The sequence below is a fragment of the Sycon ciliatum genome, chromosome 1 (genome assembly GCF_964019385.1).
Source record: "Sycon ciliatum chromosome 1, ocSycCili1.1, whole genome shotgun sequence".
Classification (NCBI taxonomy): Eukaryota; Metazoa; Porifera; class Calcarea; order Leucosolenida; family Sycettidae; genus Sycon; species Sycon ciliatum.
Window position 1 is genome coordinate 44,846,944 of NC_088643.1, and position 23,325 is coordinate 44,870,268.

General features: G+C 48.7%; 2 protein-coding genes across 2 annotated transcripts in view; one reads left to right on the top strand and one right to left on the bottom strand.

Moving 5' to 3' along the window:
* Positions 1–15,140, top strand: part of LOC135828101 (uncharacterized) — a 52,022-nt gene extending 36,882 nt beyond the window's left edge. The window contains exons 21-24 of the mRNA XM_065340537.1: positions 358–534; positions 1,615–1,768; positions 2,594–2,947; positions 14,167–15,140. Of these exons, the coding sequence (XP_065196609.1) occupies positions 358–534; positions 1,615–1,768; positions 2,594–2,947; positions 14,167–14,379 (898 nt within the window). The 3' untranslated portion in view covers positions 14,380–15,140. The remainder of the gene's footprint in view (positions 1–357; positions 535–1,614; positions 1,769–2,593; positions 2,948–14,166) is intronic.
* Positions 15,141–19,583: 4,443 nt separating this feature from the next.
* LOC135828110 (serine protease 23-like) lies at positions 19,584–22,332 on the bottom strand. Its single transcript, XM_065340546.1, has one exon. The coding sequence runs from the start codon at positions 21,722–21,724 to the stop codon at positions 20,246–20,248; it is 1,479 nt and encodes a 492-aa protein (XP_065196618.1). The 5' UTR covers positions 21,725–22,332; the 3' UTR covers positions 19,584–20,245.
* Between the last annotated feature and the right edge of the window lie 993 nt (positions 22,333–23,325).

Here is a 23,325-nt window from a genome sequence, read left to right on the forward strand (position 1 = left end):
ACTCATGAGAAATCTGAATGTAGGTCTCTCATTCATGATTTCATTTTCTCTTGATTGATGCCCTACGACCACTCCTGGTTATGTGTTGTACTTACGTGTAAAAACATACTTACTTTTGAATTTACAACTTGACCCGTATAGTGACAAACTGTAAGAGTACTGTGTGTTACTAGGCTGATTTAGCATACTCATAGCCCATTGGAATTGCTGGGAATTTCCCTTTGGAATTGCTGGGAATTTCCCATTGGAATTGCTGGGAATTTCCCATTAGAGTTGCTGGGACTTTTAACAAAGAAAGAAAAAGGAATAGAAACCAGGCATGCTTAGATTTGTGTCTTTTTTCCATTCTATCTGCAGGCGGTTAACGAATGAGGGCCTTGCTTGCGATGTGGTCAGGCGCAAAGCGAACGACCCAATGTTCTACAAGGGCTACTTTCACCTCATTGAGCTGATCATAGCCACTCAGATCTGCTTCAGATCTAGTACCCAGCTTGGGAACCACAGAATCCAGTCTCAATTGGCACAAATGGCAAGGTTAGAAGCTAGATTCCCTTTGGAAGCTTTTGACAGATACACATTACAATGTATAGCATAGCGAGTTTTTCTCCCTTTTCTCTAAAAATTGCTTTATCCCACGGGTGTTTCGAAGTGGCCACTCGTCAGATGGCGGCAAATCCGAGAGTACGAAAATTTCGTGCAGATTCAGGCATGCAAAATCTAGCCTTCTGCAGTTCTGGGTAGAGCAAGTGTGTAGGAACGACCTTTTCCGAGAGAGAATGTGGCTCTTTCATCCCAACGTTTTACTCGCCACGCTCTCCCTCCCAGCTTGTTGATACGAGTATCTTCTACCGAGTAGAAGTCTCCATCTTCACAGTGGGCCAGGCAAAATCGCAACGTTGAAATACTTTGCTCTCTTGATTTTTGGTCCTTTGAGGTGTCGATGTGGTTGTTGTGTACAACTCGAAGTGACAAACTTGAGACCCCCGCGCCACAAAAAAACAAGGGCGCGCCACAAAGTTTCGTTTGGCTGTTCAATGAAAGGACGTATGGAAGCAGGGATAAAAAAAACTATCATGGCTGCCGGCAAAACTCCTAGTAATGTAAGAAAAGGGGGTGTGACTTTGGTAATTCCAAGGAGAATGTACGCACAGCCATTCCACAACAAAGACGAAACTACGAGCTCAAAAGCACTCCGATTTTCAAACAAACGACGCAGGAAAGAAGACGTGGACGCAGTGTTCCCGTGTGGTCTTCAAAACACCTAATTTTACTTCGATAGCGGCTGGTTCAGGGCAAATTCAGGCCCAATTCGACAGCGTCGTACCGTTAGTTTCGCCCAGAACACGAGGAAATGTACGGTAGATCCAAATGTGTACGCATTTTGCGTACGGGGACGACTGGCCAGAGTTCATGCACTGCAAACACCCGTGATCCGGTTACGACTTCAGCTTCAGTGTGTGCCATTGCCGTGTGCTAACTCAAAATTTGATTGGAATGTCGTTCGGAGAATGAGTTGGTACAAGAGAATGAAAAAAATCCTCTACATTTGGTGGAAGCGGCATAATTCATAATTACTGCATAATCTGTGTGTTGGATTGCTTCATGCATCTACAGAATTGTGTTTCATTTCTTCGGTGGAGACGGCATATGCGACGCTTTTATGGAGGCCGGCGCTCGAGAGAGAGCGTTAGACATTGCCTGGAGCGGGCCCTACCCGCTTACCGCACTTCCTCAAGGATCTTTTCTTCACCGTGCACTGTTGTACAAGGTGAGATGGTGCCGTTCTGCTCCGACTGACCAAGTTGTCTCATTTGAAATGCTTCTGCATACATGTGCATGGGTTGGTCCAGTCCGTTAATACCATGGTCATAAGCCGTGATTTAATGTTTTTTTTTAATTTCACGGTTCGCGTGAAACTCCGCTGGAAGCCAGGTTTTCCGCATCTGCAGGAACGCCACCACCCTTTAGGATCAAGGCGCAGATGCAGTTCCTAAGCGGTGGGAGGCGAGTAGATCAGATCCACCACAAAGTGGTCAAATACCGAAATCCCATTGACTGCATCCATGTTTCCCTCGTGCCAGGTCACGAGTTTCCAAGTAACTGTGGGTCGCAGTGATTATTCATGGTAATAGACACCCTTAGCAAAAAACGTTATGTTGTAATGGTATTACCGTAACGGGAAAAATACCGAGATTTGGATTTGACCTTTAGCAAGATGCACGGTAATTTTGCACACTGTTGCCATGAGTATAGCTGTTAATTCATTCGGTACAACCATTTATGGTGCCATATACACGATACAAGGTGAAATGGGTACGCTCTACGGGATATTTGGCCTAAAAACGTACCGTTTGATAAATCAGCCCCCATAGCGTTTTTACGCTGCGTCTTCAACGCTATTTAGGTGATCAAGGTACGAGTACCGTAAAAAATAGCGTTTCCGTTGTTTGCTAGGGTGTCTACTATTGGTGACCTGTTACACTAACGCTTTGGAGTGAAAACAGTGTGTGTGTGTGTGTTTTTAAATGAAGAAAACATGCTGAGTGACCCATCATGCCCCTATTCGGTTTTCTTTGATGTGTTGACTCATCAGGTGTTGTGTGACAAGTTCGGTATTCCTTGCAAGTTGATACGAGCCAAATCTGGCCGCCGTGCCTGGAGCCTGGTCAGCACACAATGGCCTGAATCTGTGGCAAAGAGGCTGGAAGAGCCTATTTGGAATGACGCAGAGCTTGGCATTCCGGCATTCGAGAACATATCCAAGCAGATCAGCAAGGAATATATTGTGCACCTGGTTGATGTGGCCGGTGGCCAGATCTCTGCCAACCATTGCACGGTGAGAAAGACTGAACTTGGCGACGCTGTCCTGAGCTATTGGATAGCACACGACGCAACTCTTGACATGAATGAAGATCAAGATGAAGGCAGTACATTTGGTAACAATTTGGTAAGTGCTGCTGCAGTGTATAGCTATGATTGTTGTATACATTGGTGCAGCTCGCTGATTTACCCATGCACTGTGTTCAACGGCAGTATCGAGTATCTGCGGGACCCTGCACTATTATCAGCAGCAGGGTTCAGACTCCTCATTGCTGCTGATCTCCCATGGATACAATACTTTATTAGCTCCATCATCATCATCATCATTTGAACAGCCTCTTGTACGGGCAAGCAAAAACGCAATACATCAAAATTCAAATAGAATGAAAAAAGAGAGGAAAATGAACACAAAGTGCACTGGAACTCAATATAAAAAGGAACGCAAAGTGCAGTTGAACACAATGAGCATGGGGCATGGGGCCACCAATCGGAGAAGATCGGCTCATAATGGAATGAAAGAACAAACATAAAAAACTTAAGACACCCGTACACATCAACGTGCTCTAAGGGTATGGCAGCTTGTTAAAAAGCTGTGGCGTTGGCGCTTATATGATGCCCGCGAACCACGTATGCAAGTAATACACCAGCGGAGCAAACACAGCGACAATACAGATCGAAGTTGTCCCATGACTACAGAATAATGTAACTCAGGATTTTTCTCAACAACAAGCGATACCAAATTTTTCAAAAAACGAGACCCCTCTGGCCCACACATGCCTGAAGTTGAAAAAACTAACGGTGTAAATGATGCTCTCTCTACAATATTTACACGGGCACAATATTCTCTCTTTTTGGCCTGTTCATGGGTCTTCAGCTGACGCAGGACGTCTGTACGCGACAGCAGGCTTGCCTTCGGGTGTGTTACCCGTACATCAAAAAAGGCATCCTGCTGCCGGGTCCAGAAGCCCCGCGCCCTGATATCCAGACGCGCCTCCAAAGACCGGTTCGCAGTTCGATGTGGTAGTGTTTCTCCTTCGAACGGCTTGAGAAGAGGCTCCTTTTCCACATCTGGTAGTATTTCCCGAATAGCTTCTGACAGAATGTCCCGGATCTCGTTATGTCTTGCAATTGGGTAACCACCCGCCGGGCAACTCATGGCATGATCTATTGTCATGTCTTGCCCACAAATACAGGAACTGGACACTCCCTCCAATGACAAACCATATCGAATACAAACAGCATCACGAAAATCCGATTTGTTCAGGATTGAACTGGGCGTTATGAAAGACGGCATGGAGGATAACCAATTTGAAACACCCTTCTCACCAGCTGTTTCCAGCAAAAGCTGGTGCGCCGGCGGTAGCATGGGGCGCAACTGTGCCACTCTTTCATCCTGTTTCTTTTGCCGCTGCTGATGTGACTGACGTGCCCGCTGCCGAACATCCCCGATGGCATCAAGGGTAACATCGGCGCCCGAGCCTCCGGCTGCGTCATCCAGGCTAGTGATCCCCGGCCGTGGTACAGGATGTAGGCGGAAATCATCGGGTAGAGATGACGATAAAATCAAGGCTGGGAGAATGGCCCCGAACGTTGTGAGGCTGTTCCGCGCCCGCAACGGTCAGAGGCTGTGTGGAGGACTGGTATGGAGCAGCAGGTGCCTCTTCTGGAGGCGTTAATGTATCTGGCGGTACAATCAGGCGCACGAACGGCTCAGTGATCTTTGTTGAGGCCGCATACTCCACAGGCGCCAGGGAAGGCAGAATCGGCACAGCAAGACCACCACATCTCGTTGGCAGAGACAGAAGCTCCCGCTGTGAGCTATTGGGGTCGAACTCATGGCCCAGGAGAGCTGGCAAAAGCTCTGAATCGATAACCTGGCCAGGTACCTGAAGAACCTCAGGGCTGTGCTGTGTGGCACGGAGATGGTATTGCCACCGGCCAGCCAGACCCTTGGTTAACACCACGTATGCCGCGTGTGGCTGGGTCCTCGCCAGTCCAGCCAGAGACTTGAGTTCTTGTGCCCAGCAACGCGACTTTGCAGATATACATTCTTCGGTATACCTGGCCGATCCCAGCACACCGCCCAAGTATCGGGCTCCTTCGGCTGATATAGTCACCCCGGTACCGTCAAACACCTCTCTCGCTCGATCGAGGTGCTCTGGCTTCGTAACGAGGATGGTCTTGGCTGCATTGGCGTGGTAACCATATCCGCGGCCAGCCTGTTCGAGAGTATCCCAGTACTGTCGGAGCTGCAGGAGTCTATCCGCCGCCGCATCGTCATCTGCATACCAGGACTGGACGACCGACGGGCAAGCCGCTGCCAGGTGCTTCACCAGAGGTGCTGTGGCAACAGCATACACTGCCATTGCCAATGGGTCCCCTTGGCATGTCCCTTCCTGTGACAATATCTCACCGCCACCAGCAACGAAAAGGCGAATTGGCGAGCTGTAGGTGTTGGCAAACACTTTGCCTAGAGCAGGGCAAATGCGGGGAACGTTATGGAGTGCGGCCTGACGATTAAGCGAGTTGAACGCATTTGATGCGTCGACCAACAATACTCCTTCCGTATTTGGTCCAGCGAACATGGACGTCATTGCGTGAACTGAGGCTTCGCAGGCTGATGGAACACCAACACATGTCTGGTGGGGGGCAGTTACGCGGAGGACGTCGTGTTCCGTGATCCTCGCAATAGCTCTGCAGATCAGTCTCCTATGCACCTCACCGACCGCGATTGGGCGCACACCTGGTTGTTTGTCGAGTGGAATCAGGCGAGCCGATGTAAACCCCAACATTGATTCTGGCTCCACGGTCACCGTGCACAGACATTGTGCGGCAGCAGCCAATGCAGAGCAGAGAGTATCTGAAGCCTTCTTAAAACACGTCAGCATTCTACACCATGCATCATAATCCAGGCCGGACGGGTCCGACGATCCGTGCATCCGCCGGCTTAATTTACGAATCAGCTCCGGTGTGATTCTCTGGAACAAGATGTTGTTGGCTTCGGCCGGCTCACCAGGAAGGAGGACATCTTCGGAAGGCTGAGTCGCGATGGGGTGCTTCTCCAGCAATACCTCACGAACTGTAGCACCTGTGGACGGATTCCCAATTTCATCCATTCCCAAAACCCTTCCAGAGGATGCCGGGTCCAGATACCTGATGGCTGAATGGATGCGTCCCCATAGCCAGCAATCGCATGTCATCACGTACATTCAAAATCAACATAATTTTGCGAATCGACCTTTTTTTCAGGATCACTTTTCAACGAGGACGAAGCAAAGTCGGCCGAACGAAGCCTAGAGGAAGAAAATCACCCTCTCCACTTCACCATCACGATGCTGACATAGATACGAGATGAAACAACTAAAAAATCCACAAGAAAACTGTACGACCATCATCGCGCTGACTTTGGTCTGACTTTGGTCTGAGAATTTCTATCACGATCAAAAATGTACGAGGAGCACTCAAAAATCAGCCACAGACGTACCTTTATCGCTCTCTACTCCTTTTTCAAGGCACAAAAGTCGACTCTCCACTTTCAAACCAGGAACCAGACATACCAGTGGTCCTTTTCAGCTGCTCCACGAGCGCAGGAAATGTTCACCAAGGGGCGCAGAGCAGCATCCATTCCAGAAAAAGAGCTAAAATACGAGTGAGACTGCATGCCTGAGTACATGAGTACATGAATGAGTACATGCAGAAAATAGTCAATTTCAGCGTTTCTGCTCCAAACAGCAACAAGCTTCGACTAGAAACAAAGATTACACCAAAGGATCAAACAACAACCATTTTCTGCAGTTTTTTTTGCAGATGGCTTCCTTGTGCTTGGCCCAGCACGCCAAAAATCACACCTCGGAGGAGTACAAAAATTACAACTCTCAGATGTCCTCGATTGCTGGCCATGCGAGAACACCAGCCTGCTGAACTTGACGTCATCCAGTTCCTCTGGGCGGTCCGGTGCCGTAGGGACACGCCTGGGAAGATGAGCCTGAATGCAGGCACACTCCTCGACTAGTTCCTTGATGGCTCCTCGTTGCCATAGACCCATACGGCGGCGCAGATGATCCGCCTGATTGCATTGCAGTCTCGAGTCGTGTGGCTGCTGTAGCAGGAGGTGGCAGGCAACTGATACAGCTCTCCAGGCCACACACCGTATATCTGAGCCATCAGCAAAACAATTAATGAGCCGAGACAATTCCCCAACAAATAGAATGCCGGCCGAGCCATGAGGAACAATGAATAGATTGCGCCTCCACGTGACCACTACCTCATATGCTGCCTTCACCGACTGCACGAAATGGTCCCTTACACTTGCATCCTCCAAGCGCGATGTTGCATTCACTGGGCGTTGACTGTCAGCAAGACCAGCCAAGAACAATGTATCACCTCCAGGAGATTCATGCTCTGCCCCGACCGCAGAGATATTGGCAGGAGGTGGTGATGTCACATCTATTCCGTGAGGACGATCAGGGGTTGCACTTCGATTGACCGTGACAAGGTGTGGGGAGCACTCATCACCCTCCTCGCCATTCTCACTAGAGCCGGAGGCTCCAGAGCCGGAGGCATTCTCACCAGAGCCGCCATCACCTTCCTGGCTGCTATTAACAGAGGCATCAAAAGCACTTGCCACGGTGAGAGGAGGTGCCAAATCCCGAGAGACAGAATGAATAACCGGAGGCCGCGACTGTAGACTTGCAACATCCACACCACAAGAGAGAGCTGGGTCCACACCAGCATTGGCGATAGACGGTGGTTGGCTGCGTAGCACTCTGGCAGCTGCAGACACATTACAGCAAGTGCTGGGCGTAGACCTACTCGGGTAGCAATCGCTACAAACTCTCCCAGCCTTCACACACGAACATCGTGTACATGCTCTGCCCGTCTGGCACCTACAGCAAGGCATCAGGCCAACCACCCAGTCAGCGTGGAACACGGATAGCGCAGACCCCTGGTGACAGCCCGGCAAGGCAAGTGCCACGACCTGGACCAGCAACAGCAGGAGAAACATCCGTCACTAATAAGCGCCCATGAGTGGCGCAAGCACTTCACCTCAGCGCGTGATGCAGCGATGTAGCTAATCCAGCTTGGCGCAACGCACGACTCAGCCCTTGCGCTAAGGATTCGACCACACCTGGACCAGGAGACTTCATCCAATGGCAGGACACTGCCAACCTAGCCAACTTGAAGAATATAACAGCTGCTCCAGTCAACTCCAGACCAAACAGCAATCAAGCAGCTCAGCAGCCAAGCAAGCTTCTTCCTCCAACCAGAGCAGCCAAAAGTCCAACCGATCTCCGCAAGCGCATCCGAATAATCATCATCATCATCATCATCATCATCATCATCATCATCATCATCATCATCATGAGAAAAGCCTCTTTTACGGGCAAAGCAAATGTATATCATTACAATATGTAAAGTGAACAGGGGAAATCAACACAAAACCAACCGGAAAATGATGAAACACAAAAGCAGTCAAGGAAGTAAATCAATACAAAAACAAGCAATGAACACAGAGTAATAAAAGGGGAAAAACCAAATAGCATTATATTAAGTTGAGGCCAAAGGCAGCACCCTACTCCGCCTGGCGGCACTGGGCCAGAAATGAGTTCGGCTGTCGCCTCTTGCCGTACGAACCGCGGCAACCGCGGAAGCAGGTGACTGCCCATCGCAGCAAGCAGAAAGACAAACGGGTGCGTAGTATGCCCATTACTAGTGGGTACTTCAGCATCATCATCATCATCATCATCATCATCATCATCATCATCATCATCATCATCATCATCATCATCATGAGAAAAGCCTCTTTTACGGGCAAAGCAAATGTATATCATTACAATATGTAAAGTGAACAGGGGAAATCAACACAAAACCAACCGGAAAATGATGAAACACAAAAGCAGTCAAGGAAGTAAATCAATACAAAAACAAACAATGAACACAGAGTAATAAAAGGGGAAAAACCAAATAGCATTATATTAAGTTGAGGCCAAAGGCAGCACCCTACTCCGCCTGGCGGCACTGGGCCAGAAATGAGTTCGGCTGTCGCCTCTTGCCGTACGAACCGCGGCAACCGCGGAAGCAGGTGACTGCCCATCGCAGCAAGCAGAAAGACAAACGGGTGCGTAGTATGCCCATTACTAGTGGGTACTTCAGTTCAGTATGGCGCTCAACAAACAGGGAGGCCAATGATTTCAGGAATTGAGTAGTTTCTGGGCCACTAAAGCCGTACGTCGAGAACACAAGTGGCGTGAAGGAGCCGCGCTCCACGTTAACCACACGGCTGGCGTATTGATTTTTCTTGTTTCGCTCGTGAGACTTCAGCTGACTCAGGGCTTGTGATCGAGACAACACAGACGCTGCGGGATGAGTGATCCGCACATCAAAGTAAGCGTCCTGTTGCCACGACCAAAAGCCGCGAGCCCGCACATCCAGACGAGCTTCTGCGCATCGGTTGAGGGAACGACCACCAGGCAAATGCTCACTGCTGCAGGGCAATAGCCGGGGCTCCGTCTCTACGTCCACCACTCCAGCCTCCCTCAGTAGTCCAGCAACCAAGTCCCGCACCTCATTGTGACGGGCAATGGTATAGCCGCCAGTGGCACAGGTAAGTGCATGAGCGGGGCTGAGAGGCACACCACAAACACATGAATCGGGTAGCCCACTCAACCTTCGCCCATAGCGGATGCACAGGGCATCACGGAAGTCGGATTTCTTCAGGATGGTTCCATCTTGCCACCGCGGGGCAACAGTCAACCATGACGATACTCCCTTTTCGGACGCGATTTCAACAAGAAATTGTTGCTCCGAGCTCAAGTCCGCCTTAATGTCTTGTTGCCGGCTGCATAGGCTCTGCATTTTGCTTGTCCGAGTCGAGCGTGCCAGCTGGCGGGTGTCCCCAACAGCATCGCGGACGGGATCATGATTGGAGAGCCTCACTCGGTCGGCAACCTCCTGGGTTGTATCACCGGAGCCCTCTGACTGGGCAGTATCCGACAAATCGCTCCTTGCCATATCACCAGGCACGCTTGGAGGGTTCGCATATGTGCCAGTCAACAGTAGCTGAACAAGAGGCTTTGTGATGCTCAAGGATGCTGCGAGCTCTGCTGGTGCACTATCCTGCAACAGAGGGAGGGCCAAACCACCAAGACGCACTGGAAATGACATCAGCTCTCTCTCAGGGCTACCAGGACGAACGCCATCCCCCAGAAGGGCAGGTATCAGGCAATCATTGATCCTCTCATCAAGCTCGGCCAGTATCTCAGCCGAACAAGGTGAGCAACGCAAGTGGTATGTCCATGTGGATGACAGACCCTTCGTAAAAACGGTGTATGCGGCCTGAGGCTGAGTGACAGCCATCCCCGTCAGGGAATCCAGAACCTGCTTCCATTTATCCACCTTCTTGGCCATGAAGGCAGAGCAGAACTCCTCACTGCCAATCGCTCCGCCGAGGTGACGGTTGCCGCTGGTCTTGATGGTAACTCCAGTGGCGGAGAAGAGGCGCTGGGCCTCTTCCTCATGCTCCGGCTTGACCAGCAACACTGATTTCTGTGGGTTTGGAAAGTATCCATAGTCAGGGCCCAGTTGGCTTATGTCTCCCCAGTATGTGGACAATGAAGAAACGCGGCCACCTGCAGAATCGTCGTCCGCGTACCAAACCTGAGCCACAGATGGATTGGATTCCTGGAGGCGCCGAATCATCGGGACTGTAGCGATACCATACAGAGCCATGGCCAGCGGATCGCCCTGGCAAGTACCCTCCAGTGACTCAATCTCCCCGCCGCCGGAGACGAAGAGACGAATTGAAGAACTGTACGTGTTCTGGAACACCTTTGCCATAGCGGGGCATACATAGGGCACGTTATGGAGGGCCGCGTTTCTATTCAATGAATTGAACGCATTCGTAGCATCTACAAACAAGATGCCTTCCGTGTCCTCTCGTGCGAACAACTCCTGCATTGCATGAACCCCTGCCTCACAGGCAGACGGCACCCCAATGCACAATTGCATGGGAGCAGTAGCACGCAGTACATCGGACTCAAGCACCCGCATAACGGCACGACACACAAGCCGGCGGAACACTTCACCCACCGCAATCGGCCGCACACCTGGGTGTTTGTCCAATGGAATAAGTCTAGCGGCGGTAAATGCGGATAGGTGTTCCGGATCCAAGTCCTCCGAGCACAGGCATTGGGCAAAGCTGGCAAGAGCAGTACAGAGACCATCTGACGATTTGCGATAACAGGTTAGCATCCGGCACCACGCGTCAGAGTCCAGCATCATCATCATCATCATCATCATCATCATCATCATCATCATCATCATCATCATCATCATCATCATCATCATGAGAAAAGCCTCTTTTACGGGCAAAGCAAATGTATATCATTACAATATGTAAAGTGAACAGGGGAAATCAACACAAAACCAACCGGAAAATGATGAAACACAAAAGCAGTCAAGGAAGTAAATCAATACAAAAACAAGCAATGAACACAGAGTAATAAAAGGGGAAAAAACCAAAATAGCATTATATTAAGTTGAGGCCAAAGGCAGCACTCTACTCCGCCTGGCGGCACTGGGCCAGAAATGAGTTCGGCTGTCGCCTCTTGCCGTACGAACCGCGGCAACCGCGGAAGCAGGTGACTGCCCATCGCAGCAAGCAGAAAGACAAACGGGTGCGTAGTATGCCCATTACTAGTGGGTACTTCAGCATCATCATCATCATCATCATCATCATCATGTGACCAAGCCGCTTTTACGGGCAACAATATTATGAATATATAACGCAAGGTATTGTAAGAGCAATTTTCTGAAAATAATGTTAAAACACGAAATATAAAAATGCATTATCACACCGTAGCCACTTTTATGGGCAAATTCCAATACAAGGCAATAAGAAAACGAGGATGAAGTTAACCTTTTAACCCAAAGAAAAGACAAAAGATGTCAACAATAGAACTACAAATATAAAAAACAAACATCAGGTCATAAAAACTACTTTAAAACATAACCAAATGACAGCAAAGCGTGGAGAATGAGATTGACTTACAAAACAAAAGTAGTCCTACTATGCTTACAAAACAGAATCTACCTACACCACTAAGGAAGAAACATTAAATGATTGCAGTCTCACAAACACCGGCCTCTATCTAACGACCCATCAAACAATAACTCCTGAAATTCTTGACTGACTTTTTCTGGTAGGAGCTACGGCAGCCACGAAAACAGGTCACTGCCCAACGGAGTAAAGTGAACGAGAGCAGGCACCGCAATCGACCCATAACCAGCGAGTAGGCCAAGTCACTGTGTTTATCGACATACTGGGCTGCAAGACACTTGAGAAAGCGGTCTGCCTCCCGGCCACACATGCCATTCGTGGCGAAAACCAACGGGGTGAACGTGCCTCGGTCTATATTCACAACACGCGCTCCGTATTCCCGCTTTTTCATGCCTTCATGCTTTTGGAGATGGCGCTGGACTTCTGGACGCGACAGCAGGTTTGGCTTTGGGTGAGTCACCCGAACATCATCATCATCACCTCTGCCAGCGCATGATCACCCACTACTGGCTTTTTCAGGACCGTCCTTTGCTGACAGGCTGTGTTTCTGTAGAATACAGGTTCAGAGTTCCCGAGTACACTTTGCCATGTACACATCACGGAGTTTAGAGATGCACACATAACCCAGGGTGGATAGAAGAGGCACAACTGAGCACTTGCGCCTATAGTGCAATGTATAAATTCACTGGTGCATGACCTCACCCCCCCCCCTCTTTCCAGCGCTTTCTTGCGCATGACCCTGCAGCACTTGCTGGTACATTCTTGGAGTTGTGCATTGGGATATTTTTGCTGGCAGCAGAAATACTCAGTGCACTGTGTATTGGTTGTGCTTCCTCCGCGTCATCGAAATTGTCGCAGTTTGACTTTTGATATAAAACGGGGGTATTTACTCACCAGCAGTCGTATCACAGGTAAGGAATCGGACATAGGCAATAGTCATCAGTAAAGGGTGACGGCAAAGTTCTATTTTCTGTTATTGGAAGCTGATATGTTTGAACTATACGCAATTTCTTTGCTGATGTCGCTGCGATGGTACTTTCGACTCGCTGAGATCAGTCAGGCGCTGCAGACTCCACATTTTTCGTGCTTATAGCCGTTCACTTAAAAACTCATCACTGTTTTACTTCGTGGAACAAGCGGCAGCGCTTGGAGAAATATCGAGGGGTCAGCAAACTAAATGCATGAAAGGGCTATAAAATGTGTCGATCTGGCTGAGACACTCAGTACATTCATGTAGATCTACCTGCAAGAGCGGTGTAGACTCTGTAGTGCTAGTGATGCACGCACAGGTACCGTACCAGTGATGCTGAAAAAGAGTGGGCGCTGGACATGATACAGTCAACTTCGCTTATAACGACACTTAGCGGGGCATCAGAAAAGTGTCCTTATTCGCGAAGTGTCATTATACCCGAAGTCTCATTATGTATTACAGTTGGATGGGACTTTGCTCTGGGCATGGAAATGCTGTCGTTATTCGCGAATTGTCGTTATATCCGCAGTCGTTATTAGCGAAGTTGACTGTAGTACACTTACCTGAATGAGCAGTGACCACACAGCTAAAATAAACGGGCATGCCACGCGAAAAAAAGGTCATTTCAAGATCGAGGTGATTCCACCGACGGTAATCAACCGACCTCGCGACGATCGTGTATTCTTACTTCGTTGGTGGTGAAATAGAAATCATCCAGAGCTAGCAGACAACAAGCATAGCAGCTCTTGTCCTGTGGATAGAGTCAAAGCGTTTGAGACGAGGCGCGACCAACTTACAACCTTCCTAGACATTTTTCGGAACGATATTTATGCGTCCATTGACAGCGACGTCGAGGCCTTCATCTCTGCGTGAAAACTCTCAGTCAAACTGTCCTGGAACGTTACTCTAGACTTCAGACTATCATACTGTGTAATAATTTTTGTATGGTTTAGCTTATGGAGTTGTCAGTAACAAGTGACAAGTCACTAGTCAAACTGCAACACTGTATGATTTCGATGACGCGGAGGAAGTATGAAGATTTGTGACATGTTAATGGCGTCATTGAGAAATAGCTGGAAATGCCAGAGATAACCTTCTCGCCACCAGGTCACCGCTTCTGCAAGTAGTCCTATGGCTCTGTAGTCCTATGGCTCTTGCTGCATGGTAGGGCTGTAAACTTTCATCGTAGGGTGCGTCTAGATTGAAGGAGCTTAATAGCAGCCAATAGAAACTACTAATGAACGAGTACATGTTCTATGTTTCATTATCATCGGATGCTGACAATGTAACTATGCTGTGTGTTGCGGGCTGTGACCAGAATCCGGACACTACGAATACATCAAGGCCACAAGTCGCAACAGAACATGTACCGCGGGAGCGTTCTAAACAACAAGACTCGAAGCGCTCCAACCCACGTGGCAAGACATCAGGTGGAGCTTATGTTGGCGGGACTTGGTTCTCTGTGGACCTTGCCTTTGAGCCACGTCTCATTAGAGTGGGCAGCTATGCAGACATGAAGCACAGGAAGTGATGACTGCTGCAAATTGATATCATCTAGGAGTAGAGTAGATATGCTTAGGCAATGCTGAGGCCGCATGAAACATGATCATTGCATTTCCATCACACTGTCACATTGTAGCTAGTTATTCATGCAGGTTGATTGCACGTTGCTTCAGAAAACAATCACTCAGACTGAAATGCGATATGTTAGCATGCTCCAGTGATATTGTCAATGTCCGGACTGGCGATGCCGGAATTGTTGATGTGTTATGCGTGCAGTGATTTATGAATTCCAGTGATATCATTGTCTTCTGTAGGGGCTTTCCCTTTTCTGGCCCACATGATCACTGAGCTGTAGTTCATGCAGATGCCATACATGTACATGTATGTCTTAGTCATACATGTATTTCCGATAGGCACAGCAGTAGTGTGTGTGTGTGTGTGTGTGTGTGTGTATTTGACATTTATCCCTATGCTGCTTCCTCAGTAAGTTGATAGTGATACTGTCACCTTAACTCTGCATGCTTGTTCTAATTTTAAAGGATGTCTTTTAAAAAGGATCAGTGACTGGCACTATATGGAATGCATGCCAATCCTGAGCTTGGCAACTTTGTGTTGTGCATTTTTGGGAGCCTATCATGTAACAAAAGATGATATCATAAACTCCAAACCGGATGTACGTGTATTCTCAAAGCGTTCACAGTCCCAGTTGGATGCATTCTGACAGTATTGTAATAGGATCTTCTGATGTCCATGGAGAATTGGAGATTGTTGGCGCGTGGAAACGTCGGAAGAGCCTTTGTCCTACTTGGCCTCGGTTAACAGGTGAGAGTGAGCTGTGAAATGTTTTGTTGGTGCACCAGTCAAGTCGCTTGTCTTTGCCCCAGAGGTGATTTCGTATGGTATACATGTGTGCTATGCTGGCCTGTAGCTGTGTGCACTTGTACATGGACTTGCACATGTGACTGTAGTGACTGTGTTCTACCGCCACTACCATGACTACTAGCACTAGAGATGCACGGGTGGCAGGTGGAGGAGTTTCTGACCGGAGGCGACACTCACCTCCAGGGCACACTCTCAGCAACAAGGCAGAACATGAACAAGCTCACCATCCATCAGCAGCGAATCCAGCTGAGCAATGGGATGAGCATTACCCAGTCATGGCTGGAGTACCATTGGATAGCATACCTGCTGCACTTGTATGTAAATACAGTGCAGTGAGTGGTTCTGTTGTGGTGATGGTAATGATGGCGATTGCCCATGTTAAAGGTGATTGGTGGTGGTGGTGGTGGTGAGGATGATTGGTGGTTGTGGTGGTGGTGGGAAGTGGTGTTCGGGAATCATTGGTTGGTTGGTGGCTTGCACTTGAACAGGGTCTACCACAAATGTGTGTTTGACATTCATTTGCCTTGGCGCCATGTCGCTGTGTTGTCTGTTGCGCTTGAAAGTGCTCTTTTTGCTGCAGTCAAACTTATACACACCTACGAGTCCATGTCTACCCATGCGCTGCTACATGCCCCATCCCCCCCCCCCCTCCCTCCCAGCCACAATAAACCGTGTTTAATTTTGTTGTACTAGCACTTCACCTCAGTCATTGTTTTACACGATAGCCACAAACCATCATGGTGCAAATGCTGGCGAAAACCCACAGCGATATACATAGCGATGGCAGCAAAAGCAGTTGAGGCAGGGAAAGAGCAGCTAAACCGACCAAGGGCCTCGGTATCATCACTGCTCATGCGCGCCCAAGAAGTACACAAATAGAAAATTAATCTATTGTATTGAAGTCATGCTTGCACATGATTGTACATCGTCAATAGTAGGTACAATAAGTGTCATGATGTTGTTGTTACAGTGTAACAGTGTGGGAAGGTTCAGCCTTGTGGGTATTGAGCATTCTGTCTTCGTGCTACTATAGTAGATCTGCTCAAACTGAGTCAAAGGTCGTAGAAACTACATGTATCTGAGAAGTGTGTATACATGTACATGTACATATGTTGTAGAGTGGCGTACACTGATTGATGGCAGCACTGTGCCTGTGTGGATATTGCTGAATGCCTGAGGGGCATGGAGACTGTCTGAAGTGCCCATTGCAGCTCTCAGAGGGGGTGCACCAGCTTTCTTCCCCAGCAACACTGCAGTGCCTACTGAAATGAAGGCCTTGGCAACTGAGTACAACTTTAGTATAAAGAAACACCTACAGACTATCACCTATCACGTCATGGTTGATATTGGCCTGGCCGCCGTGGCCGGAGCAACTGCCTGAAACTGGAATGCTTGGAAGGCACATCTAAAACACACGCACGCACACACACGTACACCCAGCCACACAGGTGCGTGTCTAGTTCACACTACGTGCTGGATGTTCCATTACTTTGGTATTGGTCCACATGATTATGAAAGTGGTAACAGTGTGCCAATGCCAGCAGGGCTCTGTCTGCCAGCTCAATGATTGTCATCTGGGTTTGTTTTCGCTGCCTTTGAGTTTGACCCGTAATGAGATCCACACTACTAGGAGGTTTCCTGAGGTAACGTCTGACTTGCTTATACAGGTTGATCTGACTATTTTGCTCAGAGTTCAAGAGTATTTCGATCAAAAATGACATTTCGACGGGGCAGGATTGGTCACTCATCCTCTGCTGCTGCGTAGATCTATGTACACAAATTGTCAATCATGTACTGTCATCAGCCCTGGGGACGGAGGTTACATGTACATGTACATGTATGCCCTGGAACACACAGATGGCATGGTCGGTAAATAATCTCATTGCTATTAGTACATTCCTGAAGATGGGCCTTGCCCGAAAATTCGAATAATTTTAATATCTCTTTTTCTTTTAGTGATTGGTGTAGCCCAGAGACCGTTTGGAGAGTGTTGTGAAGATGTATAGATGTAGTGGATGGCTACAGTGGAGTCTTCGCATTTTGAGAAAAGCTATTACTAGTACTTGACACAATATCCTCATTCAAGCTCAGCAAAATGTGTGAACAGGAAGGTAGGTATTGGTAGTTTCTATCAGTACAAGTATCACTAGCACTTACGAACGCACTAAACTAGTGAGTATTGATGCCGTGTGCAGCAGAATACAATAATCAATATGTCATGACTTTGTGATGTTTGCGTATTCTGGTGCATGATGGCTGAGAAGGTGACCTACTAGTCTACCCATTTTGCTTTTGTCAGCTGTTTCACAGTCTCACTTCCCAGCCTCTTGATTAAATTGTTTGACAAAAGCCAATGTGTACACATGCATGACTGTACCAGTACCTTGGTGGACCATTGGTCTTTTTCATGCACCGGTATTCCATTCCTTGGCGTGTTCCAATAGAGCCTCATACACTGTACATGCAGTATATTTAAAACTGAGTTTGTAATTGTAATTTGTTGTCCTAATTTGAGGCTCCTGTGACTTGGAGGATGGGTTTGCGGGTGGCAAAGTGGTTAGAGCACTAACCGTCCAAGCATGAGGTTGTGGCCTCGACTCCTGGTTTGAGCGAAGATCGTTTCCCACCACCAGTAGGAACATCTGCCCGGGATTGGTAACCTGACTTAATCGGTTGAGGAGGCAAAGGCCGGGACGCGAGAGATGTGATGAGCACCGCCCGTCCTCAGTATGTCTAGCTCATTGAAACAGGAAAAAACGCCTGTGCCTACGGTCAGAGTTAACTATGGGCTACATGTCCCTTAATTTAACCTTCGCCAAATAGACGATCTCCAAGACTCCAACCCAAACTACATTTTACATGTACAAGGCGTCATGTAAATTCTTCTGAATCTCATCAACTCCATAGGATGTTTCAAGCGGCTGCTTCCATGGTCGGTATTGCACTTGGGTACACCTCCCCTGCTTTAACTTGAAGCGTTCCTTAGCTACAATCTGTTGGAACCCCCTAGTTATAGATGGCATTTTTAATAATGAGCAAGAACTGGCTCCCCTATTAGTATTCTAGGGGAGCCATTGCAGGTGCTTTCATGCTGCAGGGTTAGATTGTCCAGAGAGGCCAGTAGCATTCCTGGTGTCAGATTACGCACTAGAGGACTAAAGAATCGGACATTATCTTAGTAGTTTGGGTGAGTAGTACCGGCAAGTAGTTGTGCTTCTGTGGGATCCATGGTGAAAAGCATTGATGGTACAAGTCATCATTTAAGATAGTCGCAGTCGCACATCTGACTGCAAAATCCCCACGACGCAGCTCACCAGATCAAGGTGTGGGTCCTCTGCACTCAGTAGAGTCAAGTCGAGCGAGCTGCAACTCCCGGTGCCGAAAGGCGGGCTCACGCCCCGACATGGCTACTTCCCGTTGTCTAGCCCCCAAGACGAAAATGATAGTAGCCGACTGGCCGAAATAAAAAAAATAAAAAAGATAGTTTAAGATGCAAGACCTCTTTCGTTTTGGTCAGGTGGTTCGTCACCTGTTTCCACGGTTGCCGGTCCTCATATTTCTTGCGTAGGCGATCCTGAGCTTTGCCATACAAGTAGGGATGGTCTAGAATTTTAGCCGGCTTTCTAAGTTGCGCTATGTCAAAATAATTATCTGCTTTGATAGTAGTGACTGCTAATAATTGCCTGTGATGACTTTGGATTTTTCAAATCATCTTTCCGATCGCGTTATCATGGATTTTCAATAAAGTAGTTCTTTGTGTACAGGAACTGATGGTACAAGTACTGTACTCTATTAGTACTTACTGCCTACTGGTAATTACAGCCTGGGAAAGTAAGTGCACTTGCGCTCCATCACTGTGAAGTGTAATGCTGCTGAGCCTAGATAAGATAGAGCCACTGGCATATACATGTACATGTACATAAGCCACCACCACCGCATCTTGTCACCTTTCCTGGCCATAAGGAATGCGGCAAGGCGGTAATGTGGGATGAAGAGCGCACTCGGGATTCCCAAGAGCTACTGGTCATCACGAGTGGAGGCGTTAGGATATCAGCTTTCAATTTGTGAGTTGACTTTCTGCAGCTAGCGCGCGCTGCATAATTTTGTCCAAGTGATATTTCAGCATTCAAATGATGCTGGTCTGTTTCAAAGGAGAACACACAGCCGCTGGGTTTGCTTTGCCAGGCACAGAAGAGAGGTCTGCTGCCAACATGACGAGTTGACAATGTTCCAGCTACAAAGTGTAGGCCAGTACGTGCATGCAGAATTCGATTATCAAGTCGTCACCAGGTCGCTACCGTGGATACCCCTGTCACACACAGGTCACATTACATCACCGTTTGGAACCAGTTATCTAGAGCCTAACTGTCCTTGCTTGCGATCAGAAGTTCAGAACTGACAATTACATAATAATAGTATGACTGTGTGAACCCTACTACATAAATACTACACTTATGGTAGTATAATTATGTCAATCATGTACGCATCCTTTTCAGTTTTTGTCAAGCCTCCCTCGCTGCACTTCGCTAACGCTGCAACATTCTCTGTGCGTGATTATGGACGTGCGGTGGCGACATTTGGCAAGTGTCGATTACTATCCGCAATTCGTCCGTGAAATGAACTCTGATTGTCAGAATTATTGCTGTCATTTGTCAGTTCGTTGTCAAGAAGTGCTTTTCTGAAGGATTCTCGCACTCTTGGCGTGTCAGAATTCAGACAGGGTGTCGTTCTGATGAAAACAATATAATCATAAATTCTGTGTTCTTCAAATCTGGATAGTTCGTGGAATGTGCTTATTCGTGTAATAAGACACTGGCAGAATTATTCAAGTAACATTATCTCAAGACAGTCACTCACGCAGGTACATACTTAGTCCTACATAAACATTGCAGTAGCAGGAGTGGTAGACAATGTCGCGCTGGCGTGTTAACCTGGTTTACCCTGCTTTTGGGGACATGAACTTCATTGCAGTAGCAGGAGTGGTAGAAGATGGCGTGTTAACTTAACCTGGTTTACCCTGCCTTTGGGAAAATGAACTTCGACTTCTTCCTGCTCTTGCAGCGCAATTGTTTGTACTCCTGATCAAGCATCTTCTTGAAGGGTTTCCGCAGCATCCGGATGTCCTCCCAGATGGGCAAGTCGCATGCCCTGGTCCACTGGCAAATCATTGCTAACTTCTCCTCCGTTATAGCCAGGCCAATGTTGAAGTTGTACCCTGGTGACGTCATGTGACCCACGAACACGCCCCGGATCCGATGTTCTATCCGTTCCACCACGGACCTGCCCGCGTTGAACGTGATCTCCTCTGGCTGGTACGTGTAGAGCGCTGCGCCACTGCTGCCCATCACTGCATCGCAGTACTGCTTGAACAGGCCATGCTGCACCCCGTGCATGATACACGATGTATACCACAGGGACGTGTTGGGACGCTTGTCCTCGGCAAAGGCAATCATGTGCAGATTGGTGTGATTACTGGACGCACCGCGGACCTTGCAGTTGCGCGAAGGTCGCGGCTCTTTCATACGCATCCAGTGGCGGGGCACACTGGAGACCTTCATGTAGGGCTGTCGCAGGCAGTGTCGCAACACCAGCACAGCGAAGTCGTACTCTTCACGTCTCGCCCCGCGCGGCTCGACGTAGCGTGCTGGAAGGTACATTCCCACTACCCTGTGCGTGTAGAAATCTATCCTCCACGGACTGGTCTTGTTCGGCCTGGGTAAACCCACCACCGTGTGTTGATATCCCACGTTGAAAGCGGCCACAGTATAGTTATAGATGCAGTGAGCACCGGTCAAGACATGCATGGGACTTATCAGCGTTCCCGTGCAGCGGTTGTGATCAAGAATGACCTTCAGCACGGATGCTCCGGGATAGTTGGTAGCCGCGTGGATCCGATGACGATTATCTTTGCCGCAAACCTCGCGTTTACGGCGGCGACGGCGGCGCTGTGCATCAATCATATCACTGTTAGTATTGGTACTGCCGGTACTAGTGCTAGTCACAGGGGTCTGCTGCTGCTGATGGTCAGAATTACTATTGCTTCTTGTGGTGTGACCGCGTAATCGCTCTCCAAGACGTTCCCTCAGAACCTCCTTGGACAGCCACTTGTGGCCGTTGACGTGAGAGGCGGGCTGAGATATGTCACAGTCGGTGAGGCGGACGTTCGTAGCCGTCACGTACCCTGTGTCCATGTTCACATCCAGCCAACCCATGTCAGCCTCCAGGTCACTCACAACATTGCTGCTGTCACTGCCGCCCGCTTCACCTCTGCTGCTAAAGTCTGCAGTATAACCAGCGGGTGCGTTCGCTTGGGCGGATGTGTCATCCAAAGTTTTCCGGAACTCTGCCAGAGGTAGAGGCCGATCCGCAAGGCCCAGGAACGTCTGTTTGGTGTCAACGGATTTCCAGCATCCTTTACTAGTTTTGAGACAGTAGTACATGTTGACATAGCTCAAGAGCAGGAGTGGTATAAGAAAGGATTGAAAGGACATCTTCCCTTGCCTGTTGACGCAGTCCCTCCTCCCGGAATAGACTGGCGGCTTAGGTGTTCTCCTGCTTGGACCGGTAGCCGCGGATAGGTGCCTACGAGCAGAACCACGGTTCAGTGACAGCAGGAGTGGCGCAAGCCTCTCCTCTTATACCCTTCCAAGTTCCCTGTCAGCGCTGTCTCAGCAGGACATCAGCATTAGTGTTTACTCTGCGCGGGGCCATGATGATGGGGGACGTACGTGTGTGTATGCGTGTGGCCATACGTGGGTGTTGATAGTGTTGGACTCACTGAACGGACGAGGCTGTAGCATCTGATGGTACCAACAGTAGCAGCGATGCAGTTCGTCGCCTGTACAACGCGAGTGCTAGCCCTCAACCATCGTGCATGTACATAGCTAGCTGTAGACTGTTGAGCATGAGTCAGAGTGTGGTGGCGTACAACTACAAGGCTAAGACTAAGAGGAGTGAGGCTGCTGCTAATGCGGTCCTCAGTATGCTCAGTATTCCAGTTGCGATTCACGCGGCGATTGTGTGTAGACGACTAAGTTGGGTCTCGCAAGTGCCTTCTTGACAACATACCAACTGTGCTGTGGTGAGGGCTAGACCCGGACTGCCTGAGAGACTCATGCACAGTGAAGTGGCTGGAGCAGAGCTCAGCATCACCAACTACTACACTACTGGTACATGTAACTACAGGTGAGGGCTAAGCCGCCAAGAATGGGAGGTGGCTTTCGGTGTTCTAGTTCGTGTCACGTCCTCAGGACGCGACAACAAGGGCACGTGTGTCAAGCATCGGACATGGGAGAGAGTGAGAGATGAGTGGTTTGACTCTTCCTGGGACAGCTTCGGCTAAGGCTTAGTTCAAAGCCCACCGAACAGAGAGGCACTCCAGTGCAATGAGGTGATGTTGGTACTTACCCTAGACTGCTACTGGGCGGTGCGTGCGTGCGTGCATGGCGTGCTCATCACGATCTCGTCTAACCTGTCCAACCTGTCCACGTGCACCATTACTTGGCATTAGGAATTAGTGTGATAGGAAAACTTCATCAGGAGAAAGTGCTCGCAGCGCAGCGGTGCGTCTCCGGCTGTGAATGCCACGGCAGGCAGCGACCCAGCGGGGGTGATTGGCGTGATTTTGCTTTTGCACCATGAACACTTATTTAGGATCCATTGAGCTGTATCAGCCACCCGAAGCTAATATGGAGTTGTTTGGAATGAAGCGACTGGCGGATTAGGCGTTAAACGCACCGTGTGCAAGTATGGCGTTGACGAAATCACCTTACACGTGCTTCCATTTTGAATTTTTCCCCTTTCCGCCTTCAATTTTTTTAAATGCTAACGATGATTAAAATGACTTAGATCTTGGATTGGATCTGTTGAACTCCTGGAGGATTCCGTCAATGAATCATTGCAAAAGTGCTGACACAGGCAAATTATCATACCTCAGCTACTTCGCAACACCTAAGAACGTCTTGTCAACAGGAAAGGCCCGCCGTTCCATCATGCAGTGAGATAGCGCAGTTATCGATGATTATGTTGGTGAAATCACCAGATTGTCTGACACCCTCCCGTCTAAACTGCGTTCTGAAGACGAGACGAACCG